The 22,065-nt window shown below is 36.9% G+C and overlaps 3 protein-coding genes across 3 annotated transcripts; all 3 read right to left on the reverse strand.

Annotated features, from left to right (window-relative positions):
* Positions 1 to 1,742: 1,742 nt before the first annotated feature.
* LOC141685698 (uncharacterized) lies at positions 1,743 to 13,774 on the reverse strand. Its single transcript, XM_074490787.1, has 4 exons — positions 13,318 to 13,774; positions 12,945 to 13,197; positions 12,003 to 12,770; positions 1,743 to 2,151 (listed from the first exon to the last, which is right to left on the reverse strand). The coding sequence occupies exons 1-4, from the start codon at positions 13,772 to 13,774 to the stop codon at positions 1,743 to 1,745; spliced, it is 1,887 nt and encodes a 628-aa protein (XP_074346888.1).
* Positions 13,775 to 18,867: 5,093 nt separating this feature from the next.
* LOC141685699 (uncharacterized) lies at positions 18,868 to 19,338 on the reverse strand. The gene has a single exon (XM_074490788.1). It carries the CDS (start codon positions 19,336 to 19,338, stop codon positions 18,868 to 18,870), a length of 471 nt encoding a protein of 156 aa, XP_074346889.1.
* Positions 19,339 to 20,600: 1,262 nt separating this feature from the next.
* Positions 20,601 to 21,200, reverse strand: LOC141685700 (uncharacterized). The gene has a single exon (XM_074490789.1). The coding sequence runs from the start codon at positions 21,198 to 21,200 to the stop codon at positions 20,601 to 20,603; it is 600 nt and encodes a 199-aa protein (XP_074346890.1).
* Between the last annotated feature and the right edge of the window lie 865 nt (positions 21,201 to 22,065).

The raw sequence follows: 22,065 nt of genomic DNA on the forward strand, positions 1-22,065 counted from the left end.
TTAAGGGACTTGAATACTCGCTCAAAAATCTAAGGGATCCGGCTCTGTGGTGTATTTTATATTCGCAACAAGGTTGCAGTTTTGGTAAATAAATTGATTACTTACCCAACGTTCGGGAAGTAAGTCCATCTGTCGAGTCGGCATAAGCAACATGGGCTCAGTGGGCGTCCATGAAAGTGTAAGTGGCTCAGTGGGAGTCCATCAAATACGTAAGTGGCTGAGTGGCAGTCCAGCATAAGGTCCTATTGCGGCCAGGGTGATGACCAGTGGGGAATTCGTCCATCTACTAGTAGAAAAGGTTACTTATTGGTATCTTTGCCTGATCAGCAAGATATCAGGTTTATGCCAAGGTTTTCTCCTTTCCAAATTCATTGGATATTGCAACTCTGTTTATAATTTTCATAACAGAGGTTTTCAAGGAGTGTATGAAATGTATATATATAGGTGTATATATATATCGGGATTTAATGAAGTATCTCGTAACTTCATTATTTATAATGATATTCAAAGATTGAATCTATTCAAATCTTGTCTTGTAGTCTCATCTATGTGATAAACTTTTGAACTGATTATAACTTGAACGGTGGTAGTTCAAGTAATATTTGGAAAAGATATAAGTATACTAGAGTGTCTTGTAAATTCATCTTTTCATCTTATATCTGGTTAATGATTATCTTATGCATGACAAAGATTTTCACAAAAACGTTGAGACAAGGTAAGATATATGAGATCACCTTGCAACGATATTTTTATACAGTTATAAACTGGAACTTTGTGTATATTAGGCATGGAAGAGGACTTCCAAGATTTTGAAAAGTATATAAGTATATATACTGAATATTTTGCGACTTCATCGCATTAAGATATCAAACTTGGTCCATTTCTTTTGACCAAGACTTTCATGAGTACTATGAGAAGGCTCATATATTGTTAATCATTATATATATTATTTTGGTGGGCTTGCTGCTCACCCTTGCTTTCTTCTTTCATCACACAACAACAGATAGAAAAGATGAACAGGACCAAGCTCCCAATTCGCGAGCGGATAGAAAACGTTCTGCAGTTTCCTATAGGCGTTGATGTCGCTGTAGCTGAGGTAGGAACTACCAATAGGCTAGGCTTTCAACTTTTGATGTACCAGACTTATGTATCTTTATCAATTATAATAATGGCAAAGAAATGTAAATTTATTCAGAAACCCTTTTAAGGTGTATTGGCATATAATTTTGGAATAAAATGACTCATGTTATTTTTGGATATTCATCTCTGAGACTATAACTTGTGGTGTGTGTGTTTATTGTGGGGTCACAGTACAGAGTTGTTGATTGTTTATTAAGATTGAGTGTTATTAAGGGAAATGGAACTCGTGACAACCCGAATCCCCGACCCCGGATTTGGGGGTGTTACAGTACTGATCAACGGTTAAGTACTGATTTGTCCTGTTAAGTAAGATCTGAAATCTAAACATAAATTATATTAGCCATGACATTATCAAATATATCTAACATGGCGACATCCCATTGTTTGTCATCCTTTAATAGGCCAAGAGCATCACATGCCTCTTTGTATGTATTATACACAATGCCATTAACAGTTCTGAGGTCTTTGAAAGATGTTGCTCCTTTAATGTGCATCAAAATAATACACAGATAAAATATTTCTCCAGAAGATGCATGAGCATCATATAAACGCCCAAAAACTGTACCACGTTCACGAATCTTCCACCTGTTTTGATCCTGTTTCTAAGTAAAATTCTGAGGAAACTGATGATATGTAAACTGTCTTGCCTCTGGTATGTTTTTATTTGCCTGAAACCATCCTTCCAATTTGCTAAATCTCTTTTTAGCCTTCTCCGCAACGTCTTGAAGATTTTCATGTTGCTTAAAAGACACACTATTTTCGCCTTCCAAATGCACTGATAAACGCTCAACAGTAGAAAAACGATTATGTATGTCAAATCCTAAAAGACGCCAGGAAGCTTCTGAAACACATATGTAACGACCATCAAGGAAATTTTTTATTTCATCATTTGACTTTGGTTTTGAAGATGAAGTGCTTGCTTCATTTCCTTGCTGTTTTTTCCTCAGAATCATGGTAGCCGTATCGTGACCTTTCAAGCAGTATTTAAATAAATACTTCAAAGATCGCGAACTGTTACAAACCTCCAAATTAATATGACAGTGGAAACGGACTTGTGGTGTGTGTGTTTATTGTGGGGTCACAGTACAGAGTAGTTGATTGTTTATTAAGATTGAGTGTTATTAAGGGAAATGGAACTCGTGACAACCCGAATCCCCGACCCCGGATTTGGGGGTGTTACAGAAATGGTATCAGAGCTAAGCGTTATAAACCTCAGAGATGATATGACGTTAGAATAATAAGTTCACTAAGATAATAAGAACTCTTGCCAAGTTCATAGTCGGACTACCTAACGTAGTACTGACAGTTAAAACCCTTATGGGAACCCTTATAAATATCTTGATAGAAGCGTAGTACATTATCGTATATGGTAGCGGGACTCCGAACCCTGAGGTTGAGGAGCAACAACGCGATGATGTTTTATTAATTATTGGAGATCAGATTGTGGACCCGATAGAGCGTCCTAACGCAGGACCTGATGATGTTCATTTTGAGGATGTAGCGGTTGAGGATGTTGTCCTAGAAGGGATTGTGGCTGAGGAGGATTTCGTGGAGGATCCTGACAAGAATGAATAAAGGACCACTGAGGAATTGATGACTATGGTTAGGGAAACTACCAGAGGTAGGATTGGCCGGTCACTACCGGAGGTTCGTTCAAGTTTGTAAAGATAGTAGCCCCTTTGACGCGGCTTACTCGTAAGACTAAGAAGTTTGAATGGACAGAGAAATACGAGAAAAGATTTTAACAACTAAAGCAAAGGTTGGTGGCGGCCCATATGTTGGCGTTGCTGGATGAAAAAGGAGATTTTGTGAATTGTAGTGACGCTTCGCATAAGGAATTAGGGTGCTTCTTATACAGCACAACAAGGTAATCGCGTACGCGTCAAGATAATTAAGGGAATATAAAGTTCGATATCCCCACCCATGAGCTTGGGCTCGTGGCAATAATTTTGCTCTAAAGATTGGAGGCACTACTTGTATGGAGAGAAGTGCGAGATTTACACAAGCCATAAGTGCTCTAGTGTATTTTCACGTAGAAAGAGCTCAACATGCGCCAGAGGAGGTGGTTAGAGCTAATCAAGAATTATGAGTGGGAGATTCTTTATCATTCGGGGAAAGCCAATGTGGTGGCGGATGCCCTTAGTAAAAAGGAGAGACTCAAGATGATAATGTCTTCGGGAGAGTTTATAAGAGATTTTGAGAAAATGGAAATAGAAGTGAAGGTAACCGTAGCCGGTACCAAAAAGCTGTTTGAGATTGCAATACAGTCCGAATTATCGGAAAAGATCATATTGTGCCAGAAAAAGTGATGAATGAAGGCAGAGAGCCAACAATTAGATAAAAGATTAATACCGAGAAAGATGATAAGGGAATAATGAGGTATTCCTACAGAATTTGGGTTCCAAAAGTTCAAGAGCTTAAGGATGAGAACTTAGATGAGAGCCATAGTTTGAGGAATAAGATTTAGGGCAAACCCTGAATGTGATAGTCAGGGAGGTTGCCATCAAGAAAGAAGGAGCCCATAACATAATGAAGTGAAAAACAAGGATTTTAACGTATAAGATAACCCCAAGTATGGGAGAAGGATGAAACATTTCATACTAAGGAAACAGAAAGTCGAGTAAGGAAAGGAGACCCGAGACGGTACTCCTATACGGTAATTCATGGACCTGTCTAAAAAGGACTTAGACTATTATCCCCAACCACCACCCTGAGGAAACAATGGGTGAGAAATTCTTTCAGGACCTTTAAGTCGCTAAGCCCTTAGAGTTCCAAGGAACAAGCTGACCCAGTCGAGGCAAGAGCCTGACTAAAGGAAATATAGGAATCATTTGAAATTCTAAATGATTGACGAATCACAAAAGACTATTTTTGTCACTTACCCTCCTAAGAGAGAGGCCACCCGCTGGTGAAAGGCCAAGGAAGGCACGGAGCAAGAGATTATAATAAACTGATTTAAGTTCAGTCAATTGTTTTCAGGAAAGTACTTCCCAAGGTTATGGAGATAGTGTAAGAGCTTTAGAGCCAGAACAAAGGCAGACGAGTATGATGAATTATGAATCTAAGTTGTAATAGTTGTCAAGATTCATTCTGAGGAGACGAATCCAGAATGACGGGATGTTTGAAATCAATGCTTATGTTGTGTTGGTTCATGAAATAATGATAAGAAAAAGGAAAATAAAAAGAAACTGAAGTGAAAAGGAATATAAAGGCAATAGAGTTTGAGGAATGATAAAGGAGTTGGGTATGAGGAAACCCTAAAGACTCGTAGCAATAGAAATAGAAAAGTATGTAATCGTCAGGATGAGGGTGATTCACCATGAGTTAAAATTGATGGTTGAAGGCATAAGAGATACATATATTTTATCCCCTGTAAGTTGGGAGGATTTGAGGAAACCTTGAGATAGTTCGAAGGATAAATAATGAGACGCGGATAGACTGAGGAGACAAGGAAGTAAGAAATTAGGAAAATTGGATGAAGGAAGTGACCTTCAAGAATGTGAAGTGTAAGACCGGTGGCTTGTACCCAGAAAGGGAGACGCCAGGTATGAAAGATATCCCAACATTGAGATGACTGTTGAGATAAACAAGAAAAGTAAATAAGGAATTATTAAGAAGAAGTTCACGTTGAACACGACCAATATCTTCCAGAACATCCTTGTCATCGTTACCAAATTAGGCAAGAAAAGCGGATAACCGTTGTTATCTTTTGGAGGCCATATTGATTGACCTCATTTTGAATACAGATGTCATTGTGAAAATTAGGCATATACTATCGAGGTGGGAATGATTGAATAAGACACCCTTATCAGGGATATATGACTTGATTTATCCATGGAAGGATGCATGTACTTTTTTAAAGGTGGAATTAAGGATAGAACATCGGTAACTTAAAACGAATCCTAGGGGAATGCATAAAGGTTGTCATTTCGCCCTTAATAGGGACAGCATGAATTTTGACAGTATGAATTAGAAAGGATCAAGGTAACAACAACCTTTAAAGATCAATGGAGAAAGTTTTCTGAAGTATATAGATAATGATTCTGATATTAATAAATGGTATCTTGATATGCCCTGTATCTAGGGAATACAGGAGGAACGATTCAAGGATAACCTTAGAGGTTTTACAAGGAGAAAGGTAATATTCAAAATTCTCAAGAATAGAAATGTTGATAAAGGAGATATGATGTAATTATAATGATGCCAAGTGGGGCACGTGTTAAACCACGAGAAAGTATGGATCGAACCAGTAAAGGTTGAAACTGTTCAGGGAAATTAGGACCTAAGATAAAAGATGTTCTAAGTATGATTGAGAGTCAGTCGTGATAGTGATTAACCTCTAAAGACTGAGGCAATAACTTATGGAAAAATGGTGATAAATTTTTTTTATTTTATTTTTACTCATTAGATTTTAAGGAAAACATCTTCACACAAGCAGTGATGGGAAATGAGGTAGAAAATTAGTGAAAGTGGTTAAGATGACATTGATTGTAAGGAAATATTACTATCAAGAAAGGCCAAAGAGGTGGCCGACACTTTAAGTGTAAGAGGACAATTGCAGGCGCTCGTGCCAGAGGAATACAGTGATAATGGTTGAAGCCGTAAAGGTTGTATTATGGTTTGAAAGATTGACATTCCTTCTGATGACTGTGCAATACCCAACCGTAATAGTAGTTTGGTAAAGGTTTAATTCGTGTAATCGCCTTGAGCGGGCTATCTATCTCAGAAGATACTATCTTGAGATAAGCCAGGACCATGTTTCAAAAAGGACTAGAAGAACCTTTGAGTTAAGTCTTCTATTTAAGGCATATGATTAAGAATGGTATTAATCTGCTATCGTTGCTTTGATTGAAACTCTTCTGCAATTTTATCTGCTTCATGTCATGAATATACGCCAGGATCTGGAGTGTTCTTCATGAATCATGAATGGTGATTATGTTAACTCCTTAAAATGATTCTATACGACATGTATGGACTCCGTATGGTTAGATAGTAAGATTTCATGGAAAGTGAATGACGACAGTAGGTCAGTGGTGGACCATAGTAATGCAGCAATGATTCTGCAAGTAATGAGCTGATTACAACCGTGAGAGTTGTATTGGAGTGGATGTTGAGGTTGAGTACCACTAATCGGGTCGTGGTAGTGTATAAGTTATCATTGATAGACTAATTAAGTAGAGTATCTACCTATTGAATATTTATTCCCTCTTACCAATAGAGAGTCGTATTACTATACGAGGAAGGTTGCGGTGCAAGCACAGAATTCTAGTATCGATGATGTATAAAATGAGATTCCAGATTCGATTTTCGATGTCGAGGGAGTTTCAAAGGTGATTGAGTATAAACTCGAGGAAGAGCATGGGTATATAGAATGATGGACGGAATAGCAAAAATATTTAGGCATGTGAAATACGATGCTATAATACTTGATGTTGATATAAATACATATATGTTTTGTTCTCCTATGACAAACCTCTATAGTTCAGAGGTAGGTTCCAAGCCAGATATTTTGTGGCAGTATATTTTTTATATATACAATTCTCTTCAATTCGTTCTTTTCTCTCATTCTCATTTCATATAAGTTGAGAAGAACAACCCTTCCAGAAGGGGAGGTATTGCCGAATGACTATCTATCTGTGTGATAGAAGCCTAGTAGGATACCACATGTTGTTTAATTGCTTGTCAAGTACTAAAGGCTGGCCACCTTCTGTACTAACTATGCGATATAACAAGTGTTCATGATCATAGTGATCTCTCAATAAATTCTTTTACTTCTATATGAAGGATTAAGCTTTCGAAGATAGAAACAGCTGAAAAAGGAGTAGTAAAGTTGTGGTGGTATTCGAAATGGAAACACATTCGTGATACTAAGGTTGACGAGGTTATTAAAAGGTTATACAACGCTAACGAGCAAAAGTATAACCAATATAATATTAGGAACAGAAGGTAGTAGCGATTACGAACTGGAAAAGAATAGGTATTAAGAAGCAAAAGCTCTAATGCTAAAAGCTATAATAAGAGTCTGTGCAATAGACTTGAAAGAATTTGGAATGATCACTTAACACGGATTGAGTTTTCTTATGACAATAGATCATATGTCAGTATTGAGATATCGCCTTATGAGATCCTTAAGGGAAAACAATGTCGATCTCCCTTATATTAGGATGAAGTTGTAGAGCGCAAGATGCTCAGACCCGCAGTAGCCCAAAGGGCCAGGGATATAATAGATCTAATCAGAGGACGGCAGGTAGTAACCCAAGATGGACATAAGAGGTATGCTGATTTGACTCGAAAGGACAAAGAGTATGAAATAGGGGACCTAGTAATGATATAGGTATCCCTTGGAAAGGATTGATGAGGTTCGGAAAGAAAGGAAAGCTAAGTCCACAAATTGTTGGACCCTTGGATATATTAAGACATTTTGGGAAGTTAGCATATGAGCTAGCCCTACCCCCGAACTTGTAGCAAGTCATAACGTGTTCCACGTATCAATGTCAAGGAAGTATAATTCGGATGCTAGATAAATAGGGGCATATGAGCGCATAGGCATGCAACCAGACGTAACCTATATGGAGCAACCAGAAAGGGTTATAGATCGAAAAGGAACAAGTGCTTAGGAGAAGGGTTATCAAACTAGGCAGAGTTTGGTGGTAGGACCACAATGTGGGAAAATTTACTCGAGAGTTAGAAAGTGCAATGCTAAGAGAGTATCCCTATTCATTTTCTATCTGATTCCGGGACGGAATCCTTTTAAGGAAGGGAGACTGTAATAACCCCAATTTTTGGAAATTTTTAAACCCCTTATGAATAGTGATTTTGCAGATTATGCTGAATAAGAAACTTTTCATGCCATACTATGTAGGGGTTCTGTTATTGATATTCTGAGATTTTATTAGTACGTATATAAGTGTATGTAAAGATCGTCAGAATCCAATTCCGAACACTTTGATTTTTCCCGGAAATCCACTAGATACGGAAAGAATTGAGTATAAGGTAACAGGATAAAAAGGATTTAAATTAAAGGATTATAAGAGAGGATCATATAAGGATTATAATGTATTGAAAAAGGTTAAGGAAACCCAAGTAATAAGATCCCTTGTATGATCCCTCAAACGAGAAACGAGAAAGAAAGTTAAGCGAACTGTATAACAGATCAGCGGTCATTAGGCAAACAATTAGGAGTTAATCAAGGAGGTTAGGGATGATGAGGTCATCCAACCAATAAGAAGAGGGCAAGTAAGGGATGATGACATCACAAGGTGACATAAGCATGACATAGGGGGGAAGGAGGTGTGGATGAATGATAACCACACAAAGTTCAAGGTAAAAAGGTAATTAACCAAAAACAAATCAAAACCAACCAAGGCAAATCAAAACAAATCACAAAAAACACAAAAGCTCTTCCCTTTTCTTCATCAAGCTCTCGGCCAAAATAAACACAGCAACTTCAAACTGCCATATCTCCTTCAATACTCACTCAAATGTTGTGTTCTATAGCTCGTTGGAAAGGTATTGAGATGGCCTACAACTCTTGTTCACAAGTCTCGTCCAAATAAGCATGGTAAGACCTTCATTTTTATAGTTCTTTCAATTGGACTTTTAGAAACTTTAAAGCCTAACTTTGTGTTCTTGATTTCTTTGGAAAGATCAAGCTTGTAGGAGGCTCCATAAGGCTTCCTAGTAACTTTCCACCCTCCAATAAAGGTATAAATCTTCACACCCTTTAGTAATAAGTTTGAATGTTGAAGTTTGGAGATGGTTTGGATTGATGAGTAGTAATTTGAATGATAAGCATGATTCGAGCTTAATTGTTAAGTAGTTTAGTTGAATTTGGAGATGTTATAATATATGATTGGATTGTGATCCTTGAGCTTATTATGACTGAAATCAGTAGCATTGATGTGTATCTTGAGTTTTTGTTGATTGGTAGTTGGATTGATATGATTTGGAATGGTAAAAATTTGGGAAATCGCGTAAACATAGCCGTCGTAATGTCCAATTTACTTTAGACTGTTTTTGCTCTTAACATCAGGACCCGATAACTCCCTGTTAGGTTTTGACCATTGCCATGATTAGATAGTTCATGTTATGAGCTTCGTTTTGATATGTGGTTCGTTTGAATCCGATGTACGGTTTAGGAGAAACGACCGTTTTAAGTAACGGTGTTTCGCATCCGAACCATTACCCCTCGCCTTACTTTGAAACCCTGGTTAAGGACCTTAAATGACTAATTGGGGTAAGAAACAATTATGTAAAGTGGATTAGGCAGTTGGTAAGATACTCGCGAAAGAATTACCTTAAAACCCTTAATGGTTAATTTATTAAAAATGGTGGAGCCGAGGGTACTCAAACGTTAGGACTCTAAATAGTTAAAGTCTAGTTTCTTAAGCGACCGGAGTTTAATTCCGACTTATGTTGTTGTTCATAGGTTATCGGACCCACTCTAAGCTTAAGTCTATCCGGGAGCACTCAGGCTACCCGTTATACTGTTGTGGTGATGTATATATGTATATGCATTATCTTGTGATAGTGCATGATTGTTATTAGCAAATTTTGCGATATATTGGAGCATGCTGATATGGTATATATGCATGTCTGTTTCGTAATCTGGTTATCTATCTGTTGATTTCAATGCTTATAGTTGCATAATACCTATGCTAGAAATAAGCAAGTAGTTGCGTATACCCTTAGTATAGGGGATAAAAGGTGAAAACGTTTTCTAAAACCGGGAGTCGAGGATCCCGAGTAGATTTTGTATATATGTATATAAATATATATATATATACTTATATATACATATGGTGATAGTTTTCAAAACTATTAATCGAATAAGGGTTATTTGATAACTTTATATTATTTATTGAATACTATTTTGAATATTCATCGGAGGGCTTATGACTCAGTTTATATTAATTAATGATTATTAATTGTATAGTCATTGGAGGATGTATTGACTCCTTTATTTTATTTAATGAATATTATTTATAATATTCATTCGAGGTATTATGACTCCGCTTATTATTTAATAATATTCTTTATTTTATTAAAGAATAATACTTCGATAATCAAACTTATTTTCGATTATTCAAATAAAGATATTACTTTCGTATAAGTATATCTTTGATTATTTGCTATTCATTCAAGTATAAGTTTTCCAATTTCTACCTCAATTATTCTTCATGGGAATATTATTTAAATAATAATATTCAGATATTTCTTTCATATCGGGACTGATTTATTTTATTAAATCAGCCTTACTCCAAACATTCTTAAAAATGTTTTCGAGTCTTCAAAATGAATTTAAAAGGTTAGAACGGATCCCAAAACTTGTTTTCAAATTCAAGATCTTCCATTTTAAGGGACTTGAATACTCGCTCAAAAATCTAAGGGATCCGGCTCTGTGGTGTATTTTATATTCGCAACAAGGTTGCAGTTTTGGTAAATGAATTGATTACTTACCCAACGTTCGGAAAGTAAGTCCATCTGTCGAGTCGGCATAAGCAACATGGGCTCAGTGGGCGTCCATGAAAGTGTAAGTGGCTCAGTGGGAGTCCATCAAATACGTAAGTGGCTGAGTGGCAGTCCAGCATAAGGTCCTATTGCGGCCAGGGTGATGACCAGTGGGGAATTCGTCCATCTACTAGTAGAAAAGGTTACTTATTGGTATCTTTGCCTGATCAGCAAGATATCAGGTTTATGCCAAGGTTTTCTCCTTTCCAAATTCATTGGATATTGCAACTCTGTTTATAATTTTCATAACAGAGGTTTTCAAGGAGTGTATGAAATGTATATATATAGGTGTATATATATATATAGGGATTTAATGAAGTATCTCGTAACTTCATTATTTATAATGATATTCAAAGATTGAATCTATTCAAATCTTGTCTTGTAGTCTCATCTATGTGATGAACTTTTGAACTGATTATAACTTGAACGGTGGTAGTTCAAGTAATATTTGGAAAAGATATAAGTATACTAGAGTGTCTTGTAAATTCATCTTTTCATCTTATATCTGGTTAATGATTATCTTATGCATGACAAAGATTTTCACAAAAATGTTGAGACAAGGTAAGATATATGAGATCACCTTGCAACGATATTTTTATACAGTTATAAACTGGAACTTTGTGTATATTAGGCATGGAAGAGGACTTCCAAGATTTTGAAAAGTATATAAGTATATATACTGAATATTTTGCGACTTCATCGCATTAAGATATCAAACTTGGTCCATTTTTTTTGACCAAGACTTTCATGAGTACTATGAGAAGGCTCATATATTGTTAATCATTATACATATTATTTTGGTGGGCTTGCTGCTCACCCTTGCTTTCTTCTTTCATCACACAATAACAGATAGAAAAGATGAACAGGACCAAGCTCCCAATTCGCGAGCGGATAGGAAACGTTCCGCAGTTTCCTATAGGCGTTGATGTCGCTGTAGCTGAGGTAGGAACTACCAATAGGCTAGGCTTTCAACTTTTGATGTACCAGACTTATGTATCTTTATCAATTGTAATAATGGCAAAGAAATGTAAATTTATTCAGAAACCCTTTTAAGGTGTATTGGCATATAATTTTGGAATAAAATGACTCGTGTTATTTTTGGATATTCATCTTTGAGACTATAACTTGTGGTGTGTGTGTTTATTGTGGGGTCACAGTACAGAGTAGTTGATTGTTTATTAAGATTGAGTGTTATTAAGGGAAATGGAACTCGTGACAACCCGAATCCCCGACCCCGGATTTGGGGGTGTTACAGTACTGATCAACGGTTAAGTACTGATTTGTCCTGTTAAGTAAGATCTGAAATCTAAACATAAATTATATTAGCCATGACATTATCAAATATATCTAACATGGCGACATCCCATTGTTTGTCATCCTTTAATAGGCCAAGAGCATCACATGCCTCTTTGTATGTATTATACACAATGCCATTAACAGTTCTGAGGTCTTTGAAAGATGTTGCTCCTTTAATGTGCATCAAAATAATACACAGATAAAATGTTTCTCCAGAAGATGCATGAGCATCATATAAACGCCCAAAAACTGTACCACGTTCACGAATCTTCCACCTGTTTTGATCCTGTTTCCAAGTAAAATTCTGAGGAAACTGATGATATATAAACTGTCTTGCCTCTGGTATGTTTTTATTTTCCTGAAACCATCCTTCCAATTTGCTAAATCTCTTTTTAGCCTTCTCCGCAACGTCTTGAAGATTTTCATGTTGCTTAAAAGACACACTCTTTTCGCCTTCCAAATGCACTGATAAATGCTCAACAGTAGAAAAACGATTATGTATGTCAAATCCTAAAAGACGCCAGGAAGCTTCTGAAACACATATGTAACGACCATCAAGGAAATTTTTTATTTCATCATTTGACTTTGGTTTTGAAGATGAAGTGCTTGCTTCATTTCCTTGCTGTTTTTTCCTCAGAATCATGGTAGCCGTATCGTGACCTTTCAAGCAGTATTTAAATAAATACTTCAAAGATCGCGAACTGTTACAAACCTCCAAATTAATATGACAGTGGAAACGGACTAATAAATCCCTATTATAAGGAACCACGTATTGGTTATCAAGTTCCACTCCTTTCTTTGTCACAATCAATCCTGTGCGTCGTCTACGATATACAGGAAAGCCACAATCGTCAAAAAATGTGTGAGCATTAAACTTGGATAAGGAAAAAAAGGATGGTTATTATATTGCTACATTTATCTTGTTAAATCTTGGTATAAAAAACACAGGCTTATTAAACATATACCAATGCAAATGCCAAATATGAAAAAATCAACACCTTTTAGGAAAATGGCGACCACAATTCCCCTTAACCATGCAAGGAGAGTAGGAGTAATCTTTTCCACATGGCCTATGAATCATGTGACTGTTGACAACATTAAAACCAATAGGATCATGATTTTTATCCGGTATTTCAGCCGAGATTAACTGATTAATGTCATCAACATTTTGTGGGCGATCTCTCGGGTGCAACCATATTAACATGTGACAGTGAGGAAGACCGTGCTTTTGGAATTCAATTACATGCATTACTACAAAAGAAAGAAACAATGATATATTTATTTACGACTTTAAAAGGTATAAACAATATGTAATAAACTAAGATTTTATAATTGTAAGGAAGAAACTAAATCATAAGAGTGCATTACTACCTCTTATGTATTTCCCAAAATAATTCTTGTTTTTGATAAGGTCCAGCAACTGGTCAAGTTTTAACTTGAAAACTCTTGCTGTCACATCAGGTTTGTCAGCAACATCTACTCCAGGGAAAAAATTCATCATACTCTTAATCTCAGGCCATTGTGTATTACACGTCATTGTCAAAAATAGGGATGGATGGCCGATGGTACGATAAATAGCTAATGAATCTTTGAAGTATTGATTCATATATCTTTGCGAACCAGTGTGAGTTGCAGGAAGGATGACATTCTTGCCTTTTGTAGATGAATTTGTATCACTTTTTGATACCGAATCACGAATAGATTTATAAAGATTAGACCTTATTATATTCTGATGAGCTCGAATCCAGTCCAGTCTATATTGCTCAACTGCTGCAAAGGCATCTACCATAAATTGTTTCCATAAACGACCGCCAAGATGAAGATTCATGCATGTTATAGTAAATATAAAGTTAGCACTAAAGATAGCACAACCCTAATATATTATGCATCAGAAGACAGTGGTTAAAAGTACCTTATTCTGGGTGTATCATTAACTTATAAGCATAATATTCTCGCATTGTGACAGTAGTTCTGTGTTGAGTCTCATCTGGATGTAGATCACTTACATTCTCATCCGGCACTTTAGGCTTCTTGTTGTGAAGGGGAATATCTAGATGAAAACCATCATCACCATAAGGAAAAAGCAATGGATATTGAAGCTGCATAAAGTGCTTGCAGGTTACATATATTCTTTTCAGATACATCTGCTTTGTTTGAACGATAATATCTCTGAATGGGCAAGTATCATCGCTATCTCCAACTACCAAGGCTGCCACCTCATTTAAAGGTCCAACCTGGTTTTTTCTGCCAGAGGCTGACTTAGATGAAACCAAAAGCAAACTAAAGTCGTCTGTTTCACCAAGATTAATACGATCACGCACATAACGAAAACCTTCTGCCAATTGATTATTTTTGTCAAGCATCTTTAACAACCCTTCTACAATATTTGGATCAAGCACTTCTGAGCCAGGTACTGCATTCATGCAATTTTCTATTTCATTTTCAGTGTCATACACATACAGTTGGTGTGTTATTCTTCGATGATTTATTATTCCGTTCTTCATTCCACATTTGTGTGTAACACTTATGATATACCTTAGATGGAGGCCCGAGGTCCATGTATCCCGTCCATAAATCTAACAATAAAAATTAATATAAAGATAAAAATGTCATAGTTTCATAAATTATGTTTCCTTTGTGATCTTGTTAAAATATTTATGCTACATGGGAAATATTGAATATTGTCTTCTTCATCATCGGATAAGTACTCACCTCTATGAGTTGTACTATGATAATATTAAAGAAATAGATTAATGGTCATCTAAATAGGATAATCATTGAGGTTTGATTGTAATGAGTGGTTATCAGTTTGAACATACCTTCAGCGTCTGAGTCATCTGCATTATCATCTGAAAAAAAATAATATATAGAAATATAATTTTTTCTGGTAAATACAAAATGGCTCATTGTCTAAAAAACTGACTGAAATATGTCTTAATATATTTTACCAAAAATATATTGCTTATAGTCCGGCATGTGTTCAATTTGTATCTCAGCAGCGTCGTTGAATGCTTCAAACAAATTCCTTTTACCAGACGCAGAAGAATTGTCATTTGCTCTAGGCGTTCTTATTGAATCATTGTTATCTGAAATTGATATTAGAGAATGCTATTTTAATTTAAATCATAAACATGTACGAAACTATATAGGCTCACAAAGACGGGGACATACCATGTGAAGCTGGAAACCAAACTGAGTATAAATAATAGAAAATATCAGTTCAAGGTTGCAATACTTTTTAATATTGTGTGATGTTGATAAATGAGTATGTCGAAATACCTGGCCTTTTGACACCAATTTGCTCAGGCTCTGGAATATGAACTGTTACACGTCTCTTACGTTGATTTTTTTTAGCTTGTGAAGGAGTTTCCAGCATGCGATGATCAAGTTGAGCCTGATTTATGTTCAAATTTGGCTTCTAATGCATTTGTAAACATGTGTCTGTGAACAAATTTTAACAAATCAGTATCCCTGTAAACATGTGTCTGTGAACAAATTTTAACAAATCAGTATCTCCCTATAATAATATGAATTAGTATCTCATTGAACTTTAATTTATTTTAAAAATATTTTTAAATCATACAATTTCATTTATATATTTTGTTATTAGTTTATAATTAATTCAATTTAGATAGGTGTTGATATTTTGTTTATATTTCATTTTGTATCGTTCACTTTTTCAGTCAATAAATATTATTTACACAGTTTTTTCAGTTTATAAATATTGTTTAAGTTTTTTTTTCAGTTAATCAATATTTTTTCACATATATGTTTTTCTACATATATTGCTTAAACATGTGAACTCGAAATCAATTTTTGTCAATTACTCCTATAACTGTATTTCTGTATATAAATTTCAAATATAAAAAATTAGTTCAATATTACTCGGCGTCGCCTTACGGCGACCCCTCGCAGTTTAACATTTGGAAAATTAAAAAAATGTAAATACTTAATATGAGTTATTTTAAAACCGTTGAATTGAAAACTGCAATGTTACATTTTTTTTTTTGAAAAGATGCACTTGCTTTCATTCACTTGTATCAATCAACAAATTACATCGGATAAAATCAGGAGCAATATCGAACCACTCCCTAGGACCTGACATAGAATCCGCAGCTTGTGCTAACAAATGAGCCACGGTATTCGCAGATCGATAATCAAAAACTAATAATACTTCCCTAAAGTATTTGAGAAATGAGACACAATCATCAATAATAGTGTGAAAATTTGAGTTTCCATGCTTTTCATGAATTGCATCCACCACAATCTTCGAGTCCATCTCAAAAATACACCGACTGTTTCGCCATTGATGAACCTAGCAGAGAGCTTCATACAGGCTCAATGCTTCAGCCTCACGGGCTTGACGCCCTCCCTCAATAACACTGCTTCTGGCTCCTAAAAAAGCACCACGATCATCACGAGCTACACACGCAACTCCAATTCGATTCCTCTGTTGAGGGCATGCAACATCTACATTAATTTTGATCCATCCCTCAGGCGGTTTAGTCCATTTTCCACTACTCTGTCTACCCATTCTCCCCTCCCTACCAGCTCCAGCTTCCTGGCTTCGTCTCCAGTCCTGCAACATCGTAGTAACCATGGTACGAACAGTAAAATCTGGCAAGAATTTTCTCTCCCAAACCCACGCATTTCGCCTGTACCATAATCCCCAGCAGTGGAGCCCGATCATAACGCATCGCTGCTTAAAACTATTCATAAATTCTCATTTCAGGACCTCCTTCACATCCTCCCCCTCCTCTACATTCATCAGGCTTTGCTCCCCCACTGCTTGCCACAACTCTCTAGCAGCTCTACATGTAAATAGGACATGATTCGCATCCTCCACATGATCATTACAAATAGCACACGCATGGTTTATATCCACACACTTCTTTGCCAATTCAATCGTTATGGGAAATACATTATGATAAGCTCTCCATAAGAAATTTAACACCTTCCCTGGCATGTGTAAACTCCAAGTCCTCTTCCAAAAGCCAGCTTCATCTCCTTGGCTTTCTCCCCGAAGCCTTCGATAACAACTCTTCACCGTAAATTCACCACTTCCGTCAAACAGCCAATACCAAGAATCAAGTTTATTATAACGAGGGAAGGGCACTTGCAAAATCAAATTCCTGTCTCGCTCGTTACACAAATCATTCAATATCTCCATGTCCCACACATTTTGATCAACCATCATTAAACCCTTCACTGGGTTATACGCCATGTCCCCATAAATCGGACTTGTTAAACATCCATTATCCTCACAAGGCAACCACGGACTCCCCCATATACTCGTGTCTCTCCCATTCCCAATTTTTCGCCTGCACCCTGATCTCACTACTTCCTGAGATGCCATTATACTTCTCCACATATAAGATGGATTCGACCCAAGCTCAGCCCCAAAAAAATCAGTATGCGGATAATATTTAGCCTTCATCAACTCAGTAACTAGAGGATTAACATTATTAATAAGCCTCCATGCCTGTTTCGCCAACATGGCCAACTTGAACTCGGTAAGATTTCGAAAACCCAAACCCCCAGCTTCTTTCACTTCACATAACCTCTCCCACTTTATCCACCGGATTCCCTTCTTATCCTCACCTGAACCCCACCAGTATGCATTCATACTTTTCTCAATTTTGTCACAAATACCAACTGGTAACAACAATAGATTCATCCAGAAATTAGGTATAGATTGTGCAGCCGTTTTTAACAACGTCACCTTGTCAGCTTTTGAGATTGATTGTGCACTCCACGTCTGCGACTTTTGATTCACCCTATCAACTAGAAAACTGAAGGTCGAATGTTTATTTTGCCCAATTCACATGGGCATGCCTAGATATTTACCAGGACTATCACTTTCTGTAACTCCCAGGATTTCACATACTGCTGCTCTACTTCCCCTGCTAGTATTGGACGAAAATGTGACAACGGATTTAGCTAAATTTATTACCTAACCCGAAGCCTCAGCATAACGATGCAGAATATTGGACATTGACCTTGCCTCCCTCTCATTGGCTTTAAAAAAGAAGTAACAGTCATCCGTAAAAAGGAGATGAGAAATTGCTGGAGCTTCCCTTGCTATCTTACATCCTGTAATCAAACCCACCTCTTCATTACGTCGAATAATTGAGCTTAATCCCTCCGCACATATTATATATATATATGGTGACATTGGATCACCTTGACGCACTCCCCTTTGCAGGATCACATGTCTAAATTCTTCCCCATTATGTAAAAAATTATAAGAAATAGAGGTGATCACCTGCATTACTCGTTCCACCCATAGGTCAGAGAAACCGAATTTTTGCAACATACTCCGTATAAATGACCACTCCAACCTATCATAAGCTTTCGAGATATCTATTTTCAAACCAGCGACCCCTTCCTTGCCTTGAGTCTTCCTCTTCATATAGTGATTGATTTTGAAAGCTATTAAAGCATTATCCGTTAGTAATCGACCCCCCACAAAAGCACTTTGTCTATCCGATATTATTGCGCCGAAAACTTTCTTCAACCTGTTTGTAAGAACCTTCGTTAGAATCCGCATTAACACATTACACAAGGAGATGGGTCGGAGATCTCCCATCACCTTTGGCTCCTTAACTTTTGGTATTAAACACATCACAGTCTCGTTGGCTTCAACAAGTAACTCACCATATTGCATAAATCTTCGACAAAATTTAATCACATCATTCTTTACAATATCCCAAAAAACTTGAAAAAAAGCCTGATTAAGACCATCCGGTCCACATGCTTTATCCGGATGCATAGCAAAAACCGTCTCCTTAACCTCATCTTCATGTATCTCCGCCAACAACTCCTCATTGTCACTTTCTGTCACCATGTTCACTCCCTCTCGCTCAGATAGCTGGGCCTGAGTATTTGATGACCTAAACAACTCCACAAAATACGTTTCAATCACATCCCAAATGCCTTCCTTTGACTCCTGCCATTTGCATTTTTTATGCGATCGATACTATTATTCTTCTTTCTTGTAGAAGCAAAACGGTGAAAATAACGTATATTTCTATCTCCTTCACGCAGCCAATGTTGCTTAGCTCTTTGTTTCCAGTATATCTCCTGTCTTTCCAGCAACTTCAAGTAAGTATTGCGGATCTCACTATATTGCTTGACCACAGCCGCATCTCTTCTTGACTGTAACTTACGCAACGACTTTTTACAATCTTGCACCTGCTGCTTGTATCGACGATTTTTCTCCCCCCCCCCCCACTCCTGTAATATACTACCACAGCTACGAATTTTCTCCAAAACAGTGCCACACCCAGCACGCTCCCAACCTTGCTTCACAACACCCCTGCAATCTTGCTCCCTAATCCATGTATTTTCGAATTTGAAACGCTTTGCCCTTGGAACATACACTTGCTTCATAAGATTAAGGAACAATGGGAGATGGTCTGATGTTGTCACCTCAATAGATTGCACCTCCGCCAAAGGAAACAGATCACACCAACTCTGAGTTGCGACCCCCTATCTAGCCTCTCTTGAACCCAATTATGCTGGCCTCTCCCTCTTTCCCAAGTAAACTGCTCTCCCACATATCCCAAGTCACGGAGACCACAATCATTTAACGTCTCTGTAAATCCTAACAACAAGTTATACGGATGTTTTCTCCCTCCCCTTTTCTCCATTTCAAACATCATATCGTTAAAATCGCCGATCACACACCATGGAAACACCGATTCTCCAGCCAAGTTACGTAACATCTCCCACGACTCATACCTTCTTTGTCTCTCTGGGAATCCATAAAACCCCGTATACCTCCAACTGCCAACCTGTTCATTCGTGACTTCAAAATCAATATAATTTCTAGTGGTCTTCGTTACTTTACATCCGTCCTTATTCTTCCACATTAGAGCCAGGCCCCCACTCCGCCCTTGCACATCGACTGCAACATAACCCTCAAAATTTATACTCCTACACACTGCTCTTATTTTCTTTTCTTTTGATAAAGTTTCTGATAAAAAAATAATGCTGGGCTTTTTTTCTTGGGTAATTTCTTTTAAAAATTGAATTTTCCGTGGTTTACCCAGCCCACGACAATTCCAAGATAACAAACTCATTTTTCTAGGCGGGCTTGGTGTCCAAGTCCCGCCTCTAGCCCGTTTTTGGCCCGATAGCCATTTGATTATCCAAACCCATTTCAGTCTCCTTAATTTTCTCCTAATTTTCTACTATTTTTATACGTTTTCGTTTAGAGTCCAACACTACCACCTCATTTTCAAAATTCCCGCGTCCTTCATCCATCACCCCCGTATTTTCAGTAATGGGTATCCCAGCCATACTCTGTTTCTCCCTTGATTCTCGTTGACGAAATTGAATCACATCCTCCCCTCCTAAATTTTCTCTAACTACCCCATCAGTCTCCATGAAATTCGCTGCCACCGTTTTCCCCCCCTTAGCACCGAACTTCGCCATACCACCACCGTCCGACCACCTACTTTGACCACTATCCTTACCATTTTGCAGCCATTTTGATCCCATCTGCTGCAATTTCGCATTTTTATGTGGAGCTCGTAACCAAACTCCATATGCTCGTTCAATTGTTTTTTATGAATTTGCATACACAACCCCATAGTCTCTATCCGAATGCCAATCCTTCCACACACAAAACAAAAGGTTCCCAAGCGTTCTTATTTAAAATTTATCCAGCTCCAACTCCCATTTTCACGTTTCAGCTTTATTCTCCTCTTTAATGGTTTTTCTATGTTTAAAGCCACTCGAATCCGCATATATTGTTTCCACATTCCATTAGTATCTGTGGGGTCCAGTTTAATCACATCTCCAACTTGGCTTCCAATGCTATCAAGAATTTTCTCCGACACCATTCCAGATGGCAGGTCATGGACTTGAACCCAAATCTCCATTTTATTTAACGGCACCAGGTTAGCATCTTCCATGGCTCTCAAACGATGATACACCAACGGATTTGATTCAAAGCTCCAAGGACCACCATCTATTACCTTTTGTATATCCAGACTATGAAAAAACACAAACGAATATCTGTGGTTACCCAAGTCATGTATCTCCACCCCTTCCCTTGGTATCCACAAAGATGCCATCATACTCTGCATGGCCATGAAATTGATATTTTTTACGGTCAAAAAACTCCCCACCAAGATGTATGTATTCTGCTGACACCCCCCTTCTCTTTCGTCAAATAGGACTCCTTCTTCCTCCTCGAAAGAGAGGTTTTCATACATTTCCTCCAAGTTTTGTGTGGATGACGCCATAATACAAAGAAACAAGAATTGAAAACGGATAGATTAATGATTAGGAAAAAAGGAGTAAAAGGTTTAACTAGGAAAAAAAGGAATAAAAGGTTTAACTTGTCACATGAACAAGACCCACTCAATCGTACTTAGGAAGGAGGAGAATGCTCACAAGGGCGATGGCGATGACATTTTTCACAATTCCAATGTTACATTTCTATATATATTGCTTAAACATATGAATTTGAAATTAATTTGTGTCAATTACTCTCTAACTGTATTTCTATATATATAACTTAAATATATAAAAAAATTAGTTCTATATTACTCGGCATCGTCTTATGACGACACCTCGTAGTTTAAAATTTGGAAAATTAAAAAATGAAAGTACTCAATATAAGTTATTTTAAAACAGTTGAATTGAAAACGACAATGTTACATTTCTACATATATTGCTTATACATGTAAATTTGAAATCAATTTTTGTCAATTACTCTCTAACTGTATTGCTATATATATAACTTAAATATAAAAAAATAGTGCAATATTACTCGGCGTCGCCTTACGGCGACACCTCGCAATTTAAAATTTTGAAAATTAAAAGATATAAATACTAATATAAGTTATTTTAAAACTGTTGAATTGAAAACCATAATATTTTACCTGAATACATATACAAAACATATAAATTAGTGCATTAAAACAAAAGTCATTATTCTGCTAAAGGAAATTTTTATTCAAAATTATTTTAATATTATTGCGACGCCTTGTCGTTTAAATATTATACAATTTAAATATTTTTTATCAGCACAGATCCATATCAATGCTCTATAATTTGCAAAATGATTCTCCAGTTTTCTAAAAGATTTGTTGGAAGTCTCTTGAA

This window comes from Apium graveolens, chromosome 9, assembly GCF_009905375.1.
Source record: "Apium graveolens cultivar Ventura chromosome 9, ASM990537v1, whole genome shotgun sequence".
NCBI lineage: Eukaryota > Viridiplantae > Streptophyta > Magnoliopsida > Apiales > Apiaceae > Apium > Apium graveolens.

What these genes read in the sequence shown, in the direction of transcription:
- LOC141685698 (XM_074490787.1), bottom strand. Translation starts at nt 13,774, where the DNA reads ATGAATCTTCATCTTGGCGGTCGTTTATGGAAACAATTTATGGTAGAT. An exon ending in TTTTGGGAAATACATAAGAG is followed by an intron (nt 13,198 to 13,317) that starts GTAGTAATGCAC and finishes TTTCTTTTGTAG; the next exon opens with TAATGCATGTAATTGAATTC. An exon ending in AAACAATGGGATGTCGCCAT is followed by an intron (nt 2,152 to 12,002) that starts GTTAGATATATT and finishes GGTTTGTAACAG; the next exon opens with TTCGCGATCTTTGAAGTATT.
- LOC141685700 (XM_074490789.1), bottom strand. Translation starts at nt 21,200, where the DNA reads ATGGCGTCATCCACACAAAACTTGGAGGAAATGTATGAAAACCTCTCT.
- LOC141685699 (XM_074490788.1), bottom strand. Translation starts at nt 19,338, where the DNA reads ATGAAGCAAGTGTATGTTCCAAGGGCAAAGCGTTTCAAATTCGAAAAT.